Here is a 16,826-nt window from a genome sequence, read left to right on the forward strand (position 1 = left end):
GCTGTGGTTGTTGTGGGAGCAGCTGTGGTTGTTGTGGGAGCAACAGTGGTTGTTGTGGGAATAACTGTTGTTGTTGTGGGGACAGCTGTTGTTGTGGAAGTAGCTGTCGTTGTTGTGGGAGCAATTGTGGTTGTTGTGGGAGCAGCTGTGGTTGTTGTTGGAGCAGCTGTGGTTGTTGTTAGAGCAGTGGTGGTTGTTGTGGGAACAGCTGTGGTTGTTGTGGAAGTAGCTGTCGTTGTTGTTGGAGCAGCTGTGGTTGTTGTTAGAGCAGTGGTGGTTGTTGTGGGAGCAGCTGTGGTTGTTGTGGGAGCAGCTGTGGTTGTTGTGGGAGCAACTGTGGTTGTTGTGGGAGCAACTGTGGTTGTTGTGGGAGCAACTGTGGTTGTTGTGGGGACCGCTGTTGTTGTTGTGGAAGTAGCTGTCGTTGTTGTTGGAGCAGCTGTGGTTGTTGTTGGAGCAACTGTGGTTGTTGTTGTGTGAGCAGCTGTGGTTGTTGTGTGAGCAGCTGTGGTTGTTGTGGGAGCAGTTGTGGTTGTTGTTGGAGCAGCTGTGGTTGTTGTGGGAACAGCTGTGGTTGTTGTGGGAACAGCTGTGGTTGTTGTGGAAGTAGCTGTCGTTGTTGTTGGAGCAACTGTGGTTGTTGTTGGAGCAACTGTGGTTGTTGTGGGAGCAGCTGTGGTTGTTGTGGGAGCAGCTGTGGTTGTTGTGGGAGCAGCTGTGGTTGTTGTGGGAGCAACAGTGGTTGTTGTGGGAATAACTGTTGTTGTTGTGGGGACAGCTGTTGTTGTGGAAGTAGCTGTCGTTGTTGTGGGAGCAATTGTGGTTGTTGTGGGAGCAGCTGTGGTTGTTGTTGGAGCAGCTGTGGTTGTTGTTAGAGCAGTGGTGGTTGTTGTGGGAACAGCTGTGGTTGTTGTGGAAGTAGCTGTCGTTGTTGTTGGAGCAGCTGTGGTTGTTGTTAGAGCAGTGGTGGTTGTTGTGGGAGCAGCTGTGGTTGTTGTGGGAGCAGCTGTGGTTGTTGTGGGAGCACCTGTGGTTGTTGTGGGAGCACCTGTGGTTGTTGTGGAAGTAGCTGTCGTTGTTGTTGGAGCAGCTGTGGTTGTTGTTAGAGCAGTGGTGGTTGTTGTGGGAGCAGCTGTGGTTGTTGTGGGAGCAGCTGTGGTTGTTGTGGGAGCACCTGTGGTTGTTGTGGGAGCACCTGTGGTTGTTGTGGAAGTAGCTGTCGTTGTTGTTGGAGCAGCTGTGGTTGTTGTGGGAGCAGCTGTGGCTGTTGTGGGAGCAGTGGTGGTTGTCGTGGGAGCAACTGTGGTTGTTGTGGGAGCAACTGTGGTTGTTGTGGGTGCAGCTGTTGTTGTTGTGGGGACAGCTGTGGTTGTTGTGGGTGCAACTGTGGTTGTTGTTAGAGCAGCTGTGGTTGTTGTGGGAGCAACTGTGGTTGTTGTTAGAGCAGCTGTGGTTGCTGTTAGAGCAGTGGTGGTTGTTGTTAGAGCAGTGGTGGTTGTTGTTAGAGCAGTGGTGGTTGTTGTGGGAAGCTCTGTGGTTGTTGTGGGAGCAGCTGTGGTTGTTGTGGAAGTAGCTGTCGTTGTTGTTGGAGCAGCTGTGGTTGTTGTTGGAGCAACTGTGGTTGTTGTTAGAGCAGTGGTGGTTGTTGTGGGAGCAGCTGTGGTTGTTGTGGGAGCAGCTGTGGTTGTTATGGGAGCAGCTGTGGTTGTTGTGGGAGCAGCTGTGGTTGTTGTGGGAGCAGCTGTGGTTGTTGTGGAAGTAGCTGTAGTTGTTGTGGAAGTAGCTGTCGTTGTTGTTGGAGCAGCTGTGGTTGTTGTGGGAGCAACTGTGGTTGTTGTTAGAGCAGTGGTGGTTGTTGTGGGAGCAGCTGTGGTTGTTGTGGCTGCAACTGTGGTTGTTATGGGTGTGGCTGTTGTTGTTGTGGGAGCAACTGTGGTTGTTGTGGGTGCAGCTGTTGTTGTTGTTGTGGGGACAGCTGTGGTTGTTGTGGAAGTTGCTGTGGTTGTTGTTGGAGCAGCTGTGGTTGTTGTTGGAGCAACTGTGGTTGTTGAGGAAGCAGCTGTGGTTGTTGTTAGAGCAACTGTGGTTGTTGAGGAAGCAGCTGTTGTTGTTGTTAGAGCAGCTGTGGTTGGAGTTGTGGTTGCTGGGGGTTGTGTTGGTACGATGACCTCTGTAATTATAAAATGGATTTCTAGGTATTCTATTCTGATTGATCAAAGGGTGTTCTATAGGATTTAATTATACCTAATGTTTATTAACTGTACAGTGGCTAAATATTGTGTACATCTCTAAACAAATTCTGACATAAAATCCAGTCAAGAAAGTTACAGACGTTTCATCAACAATGTTGAGGACGTAGGGTTACTCAGTTTAGCATAAGATAAGAAGGTAATGTGTTTTCTCTTCAGAACACATTTTTTTTACAACCACATTTGTTACTTTGTTTTCTATGTGACGTAGCACACATAAAAGACAGATAATCAACTCTGGCATGCATAGTTAAATGGAAATGACCTTCTTCACCTGTTTGGGACCGTATCACACCCCCTACGTTGTGATTTATTTAAATAGAATTGCACAGTCTTGAATTGACCATTCCTTGCATATGCAAGTTATAATTAACTGATATGTTATAACAAATTAGTAACAGTAAATCTGTGATGAACAACTAGTGCAAATAATATGTGAGTCTTACTTGTTGCCACAATAGAGGCTGTGTTCACTGGGAGAGAGAAATTAGAGCTGTTGCTTGAAACTGCCTCTGTCATCGTGGCAGCCACGTCACTGGTCGCAGGGACTACGCTGATATTGGCAAATACCAGCTTAGTGATTACCACAACTGAACCTTGACTGGAAAACAACCACAATTATTCGATTAAATTATGATTTCATCAACAGATCAGATTCATGTTTAAATTCTACGATAATTATGAACAATTTAACAAATTACTTCTTTAGAACCCCAAACACGATGTCAGACAAAAATGCTTAGAATGACTTCTTACCTGAAACCTATAACTTCTATGCGAAGGAAACTGGATCCATATTGACTTTTGTACACATTTTCCAGCTGTAAAAAGAATATGAATATATCATGTTTTATACATGAATGTCCTGAGACATTGCGATGGTTTTACATTGATATATACTTTACAACACACACTAACCCTAATGTCAAGGTTTGCTTATCATTCTGAAATGTTTTCTTCATTACTTGTAAACTACTTCTAAATCAATATATCAATCAATCATTTCAATTCTGTCGAAGCAATCATTGAGCAGAAAACCTTTAGATTTTATTCCCTGATTTAATAACATGATATTTTGATTACTGAATTGACTAGACTAAGCCTTTTTTATTAGGGAATCTAAAAGTATGATATTAGAAAGGTTGAAAATGAAAGTAAAACAGTATTTACCGCTGAAGCCACAGTATTTGCTAATTCTTTGAACGCTGGTGAAGAAACATTACTCAAATCTGCTGTGAAGTTTTGCTCCAATTTGAACTCCAACTTAACCTCTGGTGGTGGAGGGGCTGGTGTTGTGGTAGTGGTTGAAGAACCAGTTGTAACTGTGGTCAAAGCAGCTGTGGTTGTTGTTGGAGTAGCTGTGGTTGTTGTGGGAGCAGAAGTGGTTGTTGTGGGAGCAGAAGTGGTTGTTGTGGGAGCAGAAGTGGTTGTTGTGGGTGCAGAAGTGGTTGTTGTGGGAGCAGAAGTGGTTGTTGTGGGAGCAGCTGTGGTTGTTGTGGGAGCAGAAGTGGTTGTTGTGGGAGCAGAAGTGGTTGTTGTGGGAGCAGCTGTGGTTGTTGTGGGAGCAGAAGTGGTTGTTGTGGGAGCAGAAGTGGTTGTTGTGGGTGCAGAAGTGGTTGTTGTGGGAGCAGAAGTGGTTGTTGTGGGAGCAGCTGTGGTTGTTGTGGGAGCAGAAGTGGTTGTTGTGGGAGCAGCTGTGTTATTGTTGAATTGTAGCACAGTATATACCACAACCGAACCTTCACTGGAAAACAAAACAAAACCTTTTTTTATTAGTCCATCAGCAAATCATGTTCATATTGTTATTATTTTTGGAATTATATACAATTAAATACATGACTTATTAACCTCTAAATTAATTGATGAATATAATGTGAATCTACAAAAGAAACCCAAGAATGTCCCAATGTCAATAACTACCTACCTGAAACCAAGAACCACTGTGTGATTGAAACTGGATCCATATTTGTGTTTGTAATCACTGTCCAGCTGTAAATATAAGTGTTATATATCATATTTAGTCATGAATACATCCTAAAACATTGAACATCTATCAGAAGGTACAGCTGAAGATAAATAGTATAACATTAAAAAAGGCATAATTAATCATAGTTCAAATCATTGACTTTATTTGAAGGTCTGCTTATTAACTGCTTATCATGATAAAATATTAAATAGTTTCCTCAAACTATTTCTAAATCAAATAGAATATGTTCACATATTTGTTCACAGAAAGTAGTACCTTCAAATAAAGAGTCGCCTTTTATTCTTTGAATTAATACAATTTGAAATATTTCACTTAATTTAATTAACTGAAAGTGACATAAAGGACCAATCAGCAGTTGAAACAATAACAAAGCGACTTCCCGCCACTGTTTCAAGCTGAGGGATGGGGCTGGAGAAATGTTGTCATGCTCAAGTTCATAGACCAAAGCTGTAGATGCAAGGACTGACCATCCAATATATCAAAATAATAGTTTTAACCATGTTTTCAGGCTTTACACGATTGTTTACATTTATTTTTTTTACAATAGGTACAAATATATTATAATTAATTTATAAGTAAAAAAAAAAAAAAAAAAAAAAAGATTGATGTAAAAACTGCTCCTTTAAACCTGTTGGTGAGGATAAGTAAAGACTTGAAAAGGATGTAATATTAAACAGAACTTACCACTGTAGCAACACTTGCTGCTAATGCTTGAAAATGTGGTGATGATGCATTAGTCAAGTCTGCAGTGAAGTTTTGCTCCAATTTGTACTCCAGCTTAACCTCTGGTGGTGGAGGGGCGGGTGTTGTAGAAGTAGAGTTGTTGCCTGGTTGTGGAGAAAGCGTTGCTTTTATTGTCAATGTAGCATTGGTATATGATGTCATTGCAATGATATGTGTTGTTGAAGGTAGACGTCTGTGCGGGACTGATTTATTCATCCCACTACCACCCACACAGGTAGGTTTTCATACCACACTCCACCAGCACCTGCTTTCTTTCAGCCCGACTCCCACCCGCTATCACAAGATCTGGTCCCAAACCAAACTGCAGTCCCGCAATATTATTTTAGGCATATGTGATGCAGCTCACTTGCCAGCCATGGTCCCAGAAATGTTGCGCCCTATAGGCAGGGGCGCATCTTTCACTGGGGACAGGGGGGGACATGACCCCCTCCCACACACACACATTCCGAAATAGCATTTTTGTACCCCCCAGTTTTATCATTGCACTGTAATACAACAACATGCCCTGTGTGCTTTAGGACTATGCGAATGCCTCCAAGCGGTCGGGTAGGCTGTTTAGCGGTGTCTGCCGACTAGATTTAGGACCATGTGGACCCCACAAAGCGTGCCGACAGACTGTGTGAAAGAAAAGCTTCATGGGAGAGATGAAGAGAGGGAACTGCTGGGAGACGGCAGTGCAGCTTGCAAATAGTCCTAGCTTCTCTAGGTTTTGTAGCTGATGAGGAAGAAGATGGCGGACAAGGAAAAAAGGAAAAAAGTGGAATATATTATTAATACAGTAGATTCGAAGTGGGGGGTTATGGTTGTGTTTCAGATCATTCTGGACCCAATAGAAATTAATGGAAAATAATGTATTGTGTCATTTTGGAGTCACTTTTACTGTAAATAAGAATATAATATGTTTCTAAACACTTCTACGTTAATGTGGGTGCTACCATGATTACAAATAATCCTGAATGAATCTTGAATAATGATAAAGTTATGATAAAGTGATAAAGTGATGAAGTGATAAAGTGATAAAAATACAAACGCACAAATATCATACCCCCAGGACAATCTAACCTCTCACCATTTGAATAACAGGAGAGGTTAGCATTTGTTTGGGGGGGGGGGGGGTAATATTAGTGCCTCCATAACTTTCTCACTCATCATCACTAAAAACCCAAGTTGTGCCCCTGCCTATTGGCAATATCAAATGTGCAAAAATAACTTAAGAAATGGGTTAAATTACCAAAGATTCTCACGTGGTCCATTATATTAGGCTATCGGTATTAATGGGCTATATCAGCCAATATGCTAGATGTAGTTTGAAGAGAGCAGAGTTGGAGAGACTTGCATATTCTCTTGAGATAGATTTTCAGACTGAGAAATACGGGTCATCAATATTTAGAACTAATTCTAGGCAATGTAGTAGACTATAGCCTAATCATATTTAGGAAGTACATTTCTTTGGAAAAATATCTGCCCTGTGCTTCTCCGCCCATGCTACAGCCTACTCTGTTTAACTGAGACCACACGTGCACGTATGGCTACTGAACTTGACGCAGCAAGAACGATGAAAGCGACACTTGTTACGTTTTGCATATACTGTAGGACACAGCCTACATTTTAGGAGTACATTTTACAGGCAGAGACAAATGGGTAACCGATACGATATTTGAAAACGAAAAGGTGCAACGCTCGCTCGCCATAGTATCCTCCTTTTCAATGATGAAAAAAAAGATTGAACCTTGACTCAAGTTGGTTTGAGTGCCCTCGACTTGTTTTCATTATCGATTATGTATCTGCAGACACAGCAGGATACTACACTCTAATCATATGTGAGTTAATTTCCTTGGAAAGATAACTGCCCTGTGATTCTCCATCCATGTAGGCAGCCTACTCTATTTCAAAGAGAACACACATGCTAGGCTCACTTTAACTTGCACGCCCAACTAGGAGAGTGTTAACATATACAAAGCAAACAATCTGCTGGACCAAAAAATATATTTTAATCCCAAAGTAATCTGTTTGACCACAATGCAATGATCTCTGTCAGGAATCGCAGGTACCGTTCGGGAATGCAGCCCTCGAGTTGGAATTGTTATCACATTTGAGAAATTGAAGTTGTATTTAAGACTGATTGCAAAGTAGTTGTCATATTAGTAGGTTGTGGAGTTGTATTGGTGTGTAGTTGTGGGGAAACAGTAACATTCGGTGGTACTGTAGTATTCATATCTGTTGTCAGTGTAGTCATATGATGGATCCAAAGTGATGTTGCTAATTGGTTGTTGTGTTGTCACATTTAAAGACACTGAAGCTGTGTTGGCATCTGGGTGTGGTGGTGTGCAGTGCTTCATTTGAGCCTGCTGGAACAGGATCCGGCACCTCTCACTTTTGTTTTGTTTCGTTCCGGAACCCGTTTGCCACGATCCAGTACCTCTTGTGGCATGAAAAATAATTTCACTTTGCAGTGTAAAAATGATAATGAAAGCATTCAGAGTTAATTCAAGTTGCCTCCTCTGTAATTATCCCACCCTCTAAAAAGAAAAGTAATTTTTAAATGTTCCTGATCTTCTAAGAATTTCTTTGTTTTGGTCCGGCCCTGGTTTATGGTTTGTGCAACATTCTAGCCTATACCAATGCGTGGCCATTGCTGTGGTGAGAGAGAAGTGTATCTTTCACAGAACCAGAATGATCTCTCTTTCTATGACCTCTCTCTCCTTGCTCTGATAGACATGAGCCTGCAACTCTCCTCTGTCCAGCATTGCACTTCATTTATTTACACATAGAATCATAGCTGCTGGAAGGGTGCTGAAAGTGCTGAACACCCCTGATGAATAAAAATGTATTTGCCATAGTTATAGAATTACTGCTGTCCAGAAAGAAAATGAATTACTCAGAATACTACACAAGGAGTAGACCTATAATTTAGCTTATTTAGCTGAAGTTGGGAACACGTGGTAAATCTGTCAGTGAACAGCATGAAGCCAAAACAGGCCTTTCATAGTATTTCAAAAACAATAGCGGGAAAATGCAGGTTGGAAAGCAAATGGCTCCTGCTGAAAAGAGAAGACTAATCTGTCGATAGGCTACCAAATATGTAATCAGACTTCCGAATGGTCTATTGAGCGAGAAGAACATTGTTCTAGAAAAGTAAAACAAGAGAGATAAGCTTTTGTTTCACCAGCGCATTGGTCATCGCAAGTGAGTGAGCTGCACATCATTTGGTGAGTCAGTGAAACTGGAAAGCTTTTTGAGGACTATAATTTGATCTTAATGTTGGACAATATGTGTTTTCCCACACCTAGGCCATTGACGGATTTAAAACATGGTTTATTTTTATTGATCTCAAATTCTCAGTTTGTCAGTGTCAAAGTTGCCTGTCATTTCAATCATTTGTGAGGTATTCAAAAAGATGATTCTAAAGTCTCCAGTCATCTAAAATGATGAAGAATTGTGTTTACAAAAGGCCAAGGCTTATAAAAGGCTGGTTCCTAAGCTTAAACCTTTTTCCCATTGCAACTTCTGCAAGAGCCTCTACTCTACTGCTTGCTCTATGCCAGCACACAAAAGCAATGATAATGCATGCAATGCTTTATTGTAACGTATTTGGATTTTAGATGTTTGTTTTTTTATGCATTCCGGTAATTCAGAGCCCTCCAGTTCACCCCCCTCTCAGCTCACTTTCTTGTTCCGGCACCTCCCTATGTATAAATTAAGCGCTGCTGATGTGGTTGCGTTGGAAACCAATGCATTGGTATCTTGCTATGGCGTTGTCATTTTGGAGGCACTGAAGTAGCATTAGTGTCTGGTTGTGTTTTCAAATGAAAAGACACTGAAGTTGTCTGCTTTTGGTGATGTGATGTTTGGTGTTGGTACCTGGTTTGGGCGTTGTCACGTTTGAAGCTGTCGGTATCTGCTCATAGGGTTGATATGTTTGAAGTTGTGTTGGAGTTATTTGTTTATGCTAAAGTAGCAGTAAGCTTTTGTCAAATACTGTATAAATAACATTCCATTCTGAAACCTTAATAGTTAATAACAGCACTTAGAGCTTTATTCATGTGTTTTTTGCTAAATTAAAAACATTTTATTGGATTATTTATTGTATATCTGACAGCTTATTAAAATTCAAAAAATTCCTGAAACTTTCCAAAATTACCGGTAAATTACTGGTAAATTACAAAACAAACTGGGAATATTCTCTCCCTTTGCAGCACTAGTTACTGCTTATGAACATGTTTACCAGTTACAAATACCTATAATGTAACTACATTATACTGCCTATGTAACTACCATGTCAATGTAAAGGTATTAGGGACATTTATTGTAATGTAAACCAGGGATTTTGCATGCAAAGATAAGACAAGTATCTTCTCAAAGTGTTTAAGTCCTGCTGGTATCTGGTGGCAGAATAGTCATATTCAGACTGAAACCACACTACCGGCAAGTGACGATGAATTGAATAAAGGCATGTTTTTTCTGAGGTTTGGTTATCAACGTTTAACCCTAACCACTTGGTAGCATCTGTTTGTGGCATTGTTCAGTAGCTGTGTTGATAACTGCACATTGTCATTCTAAATGTTATGAGGCAGTGATTTTGACTGCATCTAGTGTGGTCTCAATGAACATTGAATCTGTTTCCCAATTGGGGTTTGATTCAATGGGTTGTGTTGAAGTAGTTGTAATGTTGATTCATATGAAGGTACATTACCCGTTGCTGTTGTGTTTGTCGCTGATGTCTTCCCTACTAGTCCTGTTAGAAAACAATTTATACAAATGTAAGACAAGCCTATACATTCCAGTCCAATATATCCATCCCCCTTATACACTGTACAAGAAACACCAAGTAGGCTAATAAAGTCATCAATATTATTTCCAACTATAGTGGTAAAGGTTGTCTGTGCAACCCCTGAGGAACCTGTCAGGTTAACCCGAGGAACACACCCACACACAACCCCCCCCCCCCCCCACACACAAAACACACACACACACAAACATAACTACCCACACATACACACAAAACACACACACCAAGTGTTTTACCTGCTAGCAGAAGGAGAATCAACAGAGGCTCCATATCTGCCATGTCCCTGTAGAGGTATACAACATCAATCCATGCACATCAAACCTTAAATTAAGCCCATTACAGCTCACATTAACCCACACTGAAATACTTATGATATAGACCAGGGTTCCCCAACTGGTGGCCCGAGGGCCAAGTGATTTGTTGGGCCCCCTAAATGTTCTGATAAAAAAAAAATAATGTAACTATTGTTGGACATAAAAGACTGTAAAAACACCAGAGAATCAGCTCAAGTGGATTTTTATTTTGGAAATCTGTTTCAAAGTATTCCCTAACATAATATAGAGCTAATTGTGATCATATACAAATGTAAACAAGGCTTAAATTATTGTTTAATTCAAATATTATATCTGTTTGGTGTCAATTTAAATGTAAGTCGCTCTGGATAAGAGCGTCTGCTAAATGACCTAAATGTAAATGTAAATGTAATTTGCGGTCAATTTATTGCGGTCATTTTGCAGTCAACTAATTATTTGTCATTATGTTTCTGGCCCCCTGACCATCCGCTCAAGAGAAAATTGTCCGGCAGCTGAATCTAGTTGATGATCCATGATATAGACTAATATTAATTAGTCCATAACATGTTAATTTATGTCAATAATCAATGAACCCAATTAGATCTTACATTAACCAATGTTGAAGAAATTATCATATCATAAAGACTAACATTAATTAGTCCATAATATGTGAGATCAGTCAATATCCCAAAATGATATAATGTAAATTGATATGCAAAAAACTATCCCCTTGCTACTTACAGTTGTTAACAGTATCCCTGTATAAGCTTGATAAATTCATTCAACCCTGTTCTCTACTTTCAGTCAGTGGAGGCTCCTCAGAGGAGGAAGGGGAAGGACCATCCTCCTCAGTGAAACATTAAAAAAATATATCATTTTTAGATAATACTATACTAAATATATTCATATGTCACGAAATAATTGGTTCAAATATACTGTTTTGCAATGAAGGTCAACAGTAACTTCAACAGCACTGTCTGGGCTAGCACCATGGTATAGCCGAAGGACAGCTAGCTTCTGTCCTCCTCTGGCTACATTGACTTCAGTACAAAACCTAGAAGGCTGGTAGGCCTCACCGCCTTCCATAGACATACATGGTAACTATGACCACGTCTGGAGGACGTCCTCCAACCAATCAAAGCTTTTGCATTGTGAACTGATTGTTGTCCATCCAATCATAGATGTAGGATCAGCGAACGAACCTAGTGTGCTGTATTGGGATTGTGCCACAGAGCATTATGAGGGTTCTATGTGTTGAGAAGCTTGGTGACATTGTTGGATAGAGATTAAGAGTGATAGTTGATCATTTTGGGGACATTATTCAATTCATATTAGTTTTTTCAAATTACAGGAGATGGAGGAGGTATATTATAAATAGTTTTTGGGAGTTTAGAACTACATTTTTGTGTCCAGTTAGAGCAATTTATTTAAAATTCCCTTGCTAACTTCAGTAGCTTTCTAACTTTAGCTACCAGCGCGAGTGTGCAGTTTTCTCGCCAGAATGGTAGATTGGCCAACGCTGCCAAAAATGATGTGAACTTTTTGTTGAAGAACCCCTTTCATTCTCTGGGGTACACGGAAAAGTTGTGAAATAAAAGCGATGGTCGACCTCTGCCTGAGATCAGTTTCATGAAGAAGGATGAAAAGGTGAAAGCGTTCAATACCAACAGGGAGCCTATTATCAGGCCGCCTGTAATTGCAGGTTACGATGCTTTACATTCTGAGCATTTTCTGGGATGTCGAAAACAATTCCGAATGATTTGATAGCTTCCACCGCGTCATCCATTAAAAGTTAGATTAAAGAGAGGTTGACGCAGAATCACACAATCACAACGGACAGACTCAAGCAAAAACCCATGACACAAATGTTGCTGCAGCCTAGGCTACACCTGAACTTAAGAAATCTGACATGATGTATGTGATGAAAACGAGACAATTTCTCTGTCCGATCAACTGTAGGCTACTAATAAGAGCAGCTGCATACAGCCTATGGTCACGGTAAACTAATTGGTAACATTATGTATTTATGTGTGTCAGGAGAAAATGTGAATGTGATCAAATTTAGATTATATTCAAAATTGGGCTGGCTAGGCTGCCTATACGTTTTTAATCCAAAATTATTAACTGGAATTTTCATCCCCCCCAGGGCCAGGAGTTTTTTTCAGGAGTTTTTTAAAACCATGTGACTTGATCAGGGAAAAACTAGTCCCATCATAGGCCATATAAAAGCCCTTTACAACTGATTAATCACTGTCATACCTTATAGGGTCCAGAGTTTTCCGAGTTAGGTTAACATATAAGGAAAAACAATCCAGGTGCTAAGGGGTAAAACTTGCCCCAACGCTCTGGGACCTATGGTGGCACCAGTCTGCTTGCAGTTGTCAGTTATAGTCAGGTATTTGGATGATCAGGGCTTTATTCAGGAATGTTTCTTGGGCTACTAATGATGTGTCAAGTCTGTGTTTGACTTTATGAATTTTGAGATGTCTGAGTTTAACTTCATAGAGAAACTCGTACGATGGAGCAGCTGTAATGGAATGTATCTGCTATTTGTATTTACAGCTAAATCTCCTCATGCTCCCTGATTAACTTCTTAGTGATCCCTTCGCGTGCCAATCCTATTAACGGGATTGATTTGACAACACCCAGTGAAATAGCAGCGCGCCAAATTCAAAAACAGAAATACTCATAATAATAATTCATGAATCATACAAGTGTTATACATCGGTTTAAAGATGAACTTCTGGTTAATCCAGCCACAGTGTCAGATTTCAAAAAAGGCTTTACGGCGAAAGCAAACCATGCTTTATCTGAGGACAGCACCCAGTGTACCAAAACATGAAAATCAGATTTCAACCCGCCAGGCGTGACACTAAAGTCAGAAATAACTATATAATTCATGCCTTACCTTTGAAGATCTTCTTCTGTTGGCACTCCAATATGTCCATTAAACATCACACACGGTCCTTTTGTTCGATAAATTCTGTCGTTATATCTCCAAAATGTCCAAAATGTGTTATTTGGCACGTTTGATTCAGAAAATACACCGGTTCCAACTCGCGCAACATGACTACAAATTATCTCATATAGTTACCTTTAAACTTGATCCAAACATTTTAAACAACTTTCCTAATCCAACTTTAGGTATTTTTAAACGTAAATAATCAATCAAATTTAAGACGGAATAAAATGTGTTCAATACAGGACGAAAACAAAGTGGAGCGAGCTTTCAGGTCGTGCGCCCCAAACACAACAGTACACTAGACTCGACGCTCGTTCTGAACAGCCATACTTCTTCATTACTCAAAGGAAAAACATCAACCAGTTTCTAAAAGTGGAAGCGATCTAGTGGAAGCGATAGGAACTGCAAGCAAGTGCCTTAGAAATCTAGATCCACATAGAAAACCCATTGAAAAGAGAGTGAACTCAAGGAAAAAAATCCTGGATGGTTTGTCCTCTGGGTTTTGCCTGCCAAATAAGTTCTGTTATACTCACAGACATAATTTGAACAGTTTTAGAAACTTTAGAGTGTTTTCGATCCAAATCTACCAATTATTTGCGTATCCTAGCTTCTGGGCCTGAGTAGCCGGCAGTTTACTTTAGGCACACTTTTCATCTGGATCTGAAAATAGTGCCCCCTAGCCTTAAGAAGTTGTAAGAGGTGATGACTACTCCACTCCACTACCATTGTGAGCTTTCTCCTGACATGAACTGAAGGTGCCCGCTAATCCACTGGCACATTGAATGTTCCATTCCAAGCACCATGAGTAGCTCTATCAATTTTCTCTCATTACTGTATGTAGAGTCATTCACATACACAATCACATTATTACACATCAAAGATTTTATTCCTTGCTTAGACTAACTCATTCTTAGCTCTTTTGTCCAACTGTGTAGTGTATGTGTTCCGTTTTTTTGTCTTCCCAGTAAAATCCTGTCCTGCATTGGTCACGCCTCTGAACACCTCAACTCATGTCACATTCCCTCATTCAATGACTGCTGTGATCCCTTCCCAACACAGTGTAAGTAGCCCTCTCATTCCCCTTCCCCAAAACATTGTGCTATAAATGTCTTTATTAAATGCTTTAGGTTAAAATAACGAAACACACTTTGTGGGTCTACCAACCTCCTCAAAGTCACCAGCCTCCACTGCTTTCAGTGTATATTAGTGTATTGTCCTAAAATCGATAAGAAAAAATAGTTGTGGCTAAGGTTAGCAGTAATCAAAGTGTGTGGCTTTTTTTTGACAACATTGTCAATCTATAAAAGTTGTGACTGGATGTACACAAAATGTAGTGATTTTGACCAAAACCACGATGGCCCCATCTAGATCACAAGGGCTGTGTTTAGACAGGCAGCCCAATTGTTCTATTCTTTCCACTAAATAGTAGTTTGACCAATCACATCAGATCATTTCACATCAGATCATTTTCGGAGTTGATCAGATTCTTCAAAAGGCTGATTTGTGAAAAAGCTAACAGAATCGGGCTGCCTGTGTAAACACAGCCAAATTCAAACAATATCTTCAACAGCAGCTTTTACAGTAAGCAATCCGGGGTCCCTTTGTTACAGTTGCCCCGACCCCACCTGTAAAGGTGTAGATGAGTTGATCCAGATCAGAACTTCAAAACATAACATCCAAACCCCATTCTATGTTACTGTGTAATCTTTGTCGATCTTATCTTAGTGAGTGTTCCGAAGGCTGTTACAACTCCTATATTTAATCGACTCTAAAACAGATGAGAGAGATGGACCACAGCCCTTACTGTTTTATCTCAGATCCACATCGGCCTACTTTACATTTCTAGTTAATCTGCACCTGTCATCTATATCTGCACTTTCAAACACCAAGTGCTGCTGAAAGATGAGAATCATTTATAGCTACACATTAAAACCTGTTGGGGCGGAAATGTGTGGCAATCGAACAAAGCTCACAGAACCAGTCTTGGAGAGGATGAGTGATAATGCCAACTATCTCTTCCGCTCTCTCTCGCTCGTGACAAGACACTCTCAGGAGAATAAATATCTTTGTGGTTCGTTTGATATCTAAGCAACTCAACAATGCATCAGCTATTACCTGTCTTGTCTGTGCTATCAACCTATCGACTTTAAATCTTGATAGATACAGTCAGGTCCAAAACTATTGGCACCACTGATAAAGATCAGCAAAAAGACTATTTCAAATAAATAATACAAATACTGAGCTATATTGCATGCTCTAAGAAATGTGAAATTGTATACTTTTATACTAATACTACCACTAAACAGGTGACCCCTGTTTTTAATACTCCAGCACCCTCCCTTAGGGAGGATAACGATAAATGCTTCATGAGTTTGGAGAACACAATGGGGGGGTGGGGGGTCTTAGACCATTCCTCCCACAGAGTTTTTCCAAACCCTTGATATCCTTCATCTGTGCTTTTGATCCCTATCTTTTATTTTATTTGTTGTTTGTCTCTGAGCAATTGTACTAGTATGAAATAGTGCACATTTTAGGGCTGTGACGATGCCATGGTAAAAATTAAAACACAAAGCAGAAAAAAATATTTGGTCCTTCAAAAACCTTCTGAATGTAAAATATTGTGTGCTATAGTTTGGAAAATAAATAAATGTGACTCTGAATGACAACATAATGATTTGTTTTCTACATTAGGGCTGGTTGCTAAAGAAGTTACATCCACTTCCTGTTTTGTTTCCTTGCAACGATAGGCTTCTAACGAGATACTGGTATTGTCCCGGCCAAAATAATTGTAAAACAATTATTGAGCATGCCATATAGCTCAGTATTATAATTATTTATTTTATACAGTCTTTTTGCTAATCAGTATCAAGGATGAGAATAATTTTGGACTTGACTTCAGCTTTAAATCTCTAAGCTTCTGTTGAATATGAAGTTTCCACGTTGCATGACGTTTGAGATATTCCTGAATCTGGAATGTACAACTGAAGTAAAAACTTAAAGAACAAGTTGAGAACTTCCTGAGTGACTCACATTACTCAACAAAATGACCTCATTAGTGTAGGTGTCTGTTTAAGGTGTCTGTTTCTTTACTTTGGAGCAGCAAACTGTCAAGTCACTAGTTGTGACAAACCTGGGGGCAGGATATTTGAGGCAGGCTTTATACAAGTGAATTGTGAAACTACTTCTTGCTAAGGTGATGAGCGTCATCCTTCTCTGTACTAGAATAAGCCCCCATATTGACAAACTTGCTGGGTTAGTACACGTTGCGCTGCTGAATGACATGTTATTGTATAAATGGTGTCTCTAATGCTCCCAGTCAATCAGGAAGTAAATTGACATTCTTACAGAATAATAAGATTTACTGCTCACAAAATGTGCCTTTACGGTTTCAGCTGACATCTTTGGAAATGCAGCCCAAGTTGTATAATCTTTAAAGACTTTAAAACCCACCTCCTCCACAGAACACAATGTGTATTTAACCACAATAGAACTCATCATTGTGTCCCTCGTTATCCTCAGATCGCTTTCAATGTCACAATAGAACTGCAAACATTTGGTGTTGGATTCTTCATTATCACATAATGCAATATGCAATAACTTATTTTCCAGACAGTGCAATTTTCAGAACAGGTATCAATCAATGATGTATATAAACCCTTGATTGCTGATTGCTATGTATTGGCCATTGAGAGGCTTTGAAGCCACCGTTCGGCCATAATATTGCACTCCCCATAGGAGCAGTCCTCCATAGGAATGAATGGGATTCTTCAGTATTTCAATGAAATGTTTCAAGAACAAAATT

At 40.1% G+C, this 16,826-nt stretch overlaps 1 protein-coding gene across 1 annotated transcript; it reads right to left on the reverse strand.

Annotated features, from left to right (window-relative positions):
- Positions 1–326: 326 nt before the first annotated feature.
- On the reverse strand, positions 327–5,337 carry LOC129856126 (mucin-5AC-like; the record flags this gene model as incomplete). Its single annotated transcript, XM_055924232.1, has 5 exons — positions 5,327–5,337; positions 3,563–3,993; positions 1,635–1,882; positions 629–1,010; positions 327–472 (listed from the first exon to the last, which is right to left on the reverse strand). Coding segments are annotated over exons 1-5 (1,218 nt in total), but the record flags the coding sequence as incomplete, so codon positions are not given.
- Between the last annotated feature and the right edge of the window lie 11,489 nt (positions 5,338–16,826).

Source organism: Salvelinus fontinalis, chromosome 5 (genome assembly GCF_029448725.1).
Source record: "Salvelinus fontinalis isolate EN_2023a chromosome 5, ASM2944872v1, whole genome shotgun sequence".
NCBI classification, from domain to species: Eukaryota; Metazoa; Chordata; class Actinopteri; order Salmoniformes; family Salmonidae; genus Salvelinus; species Salvelinus fontinalis.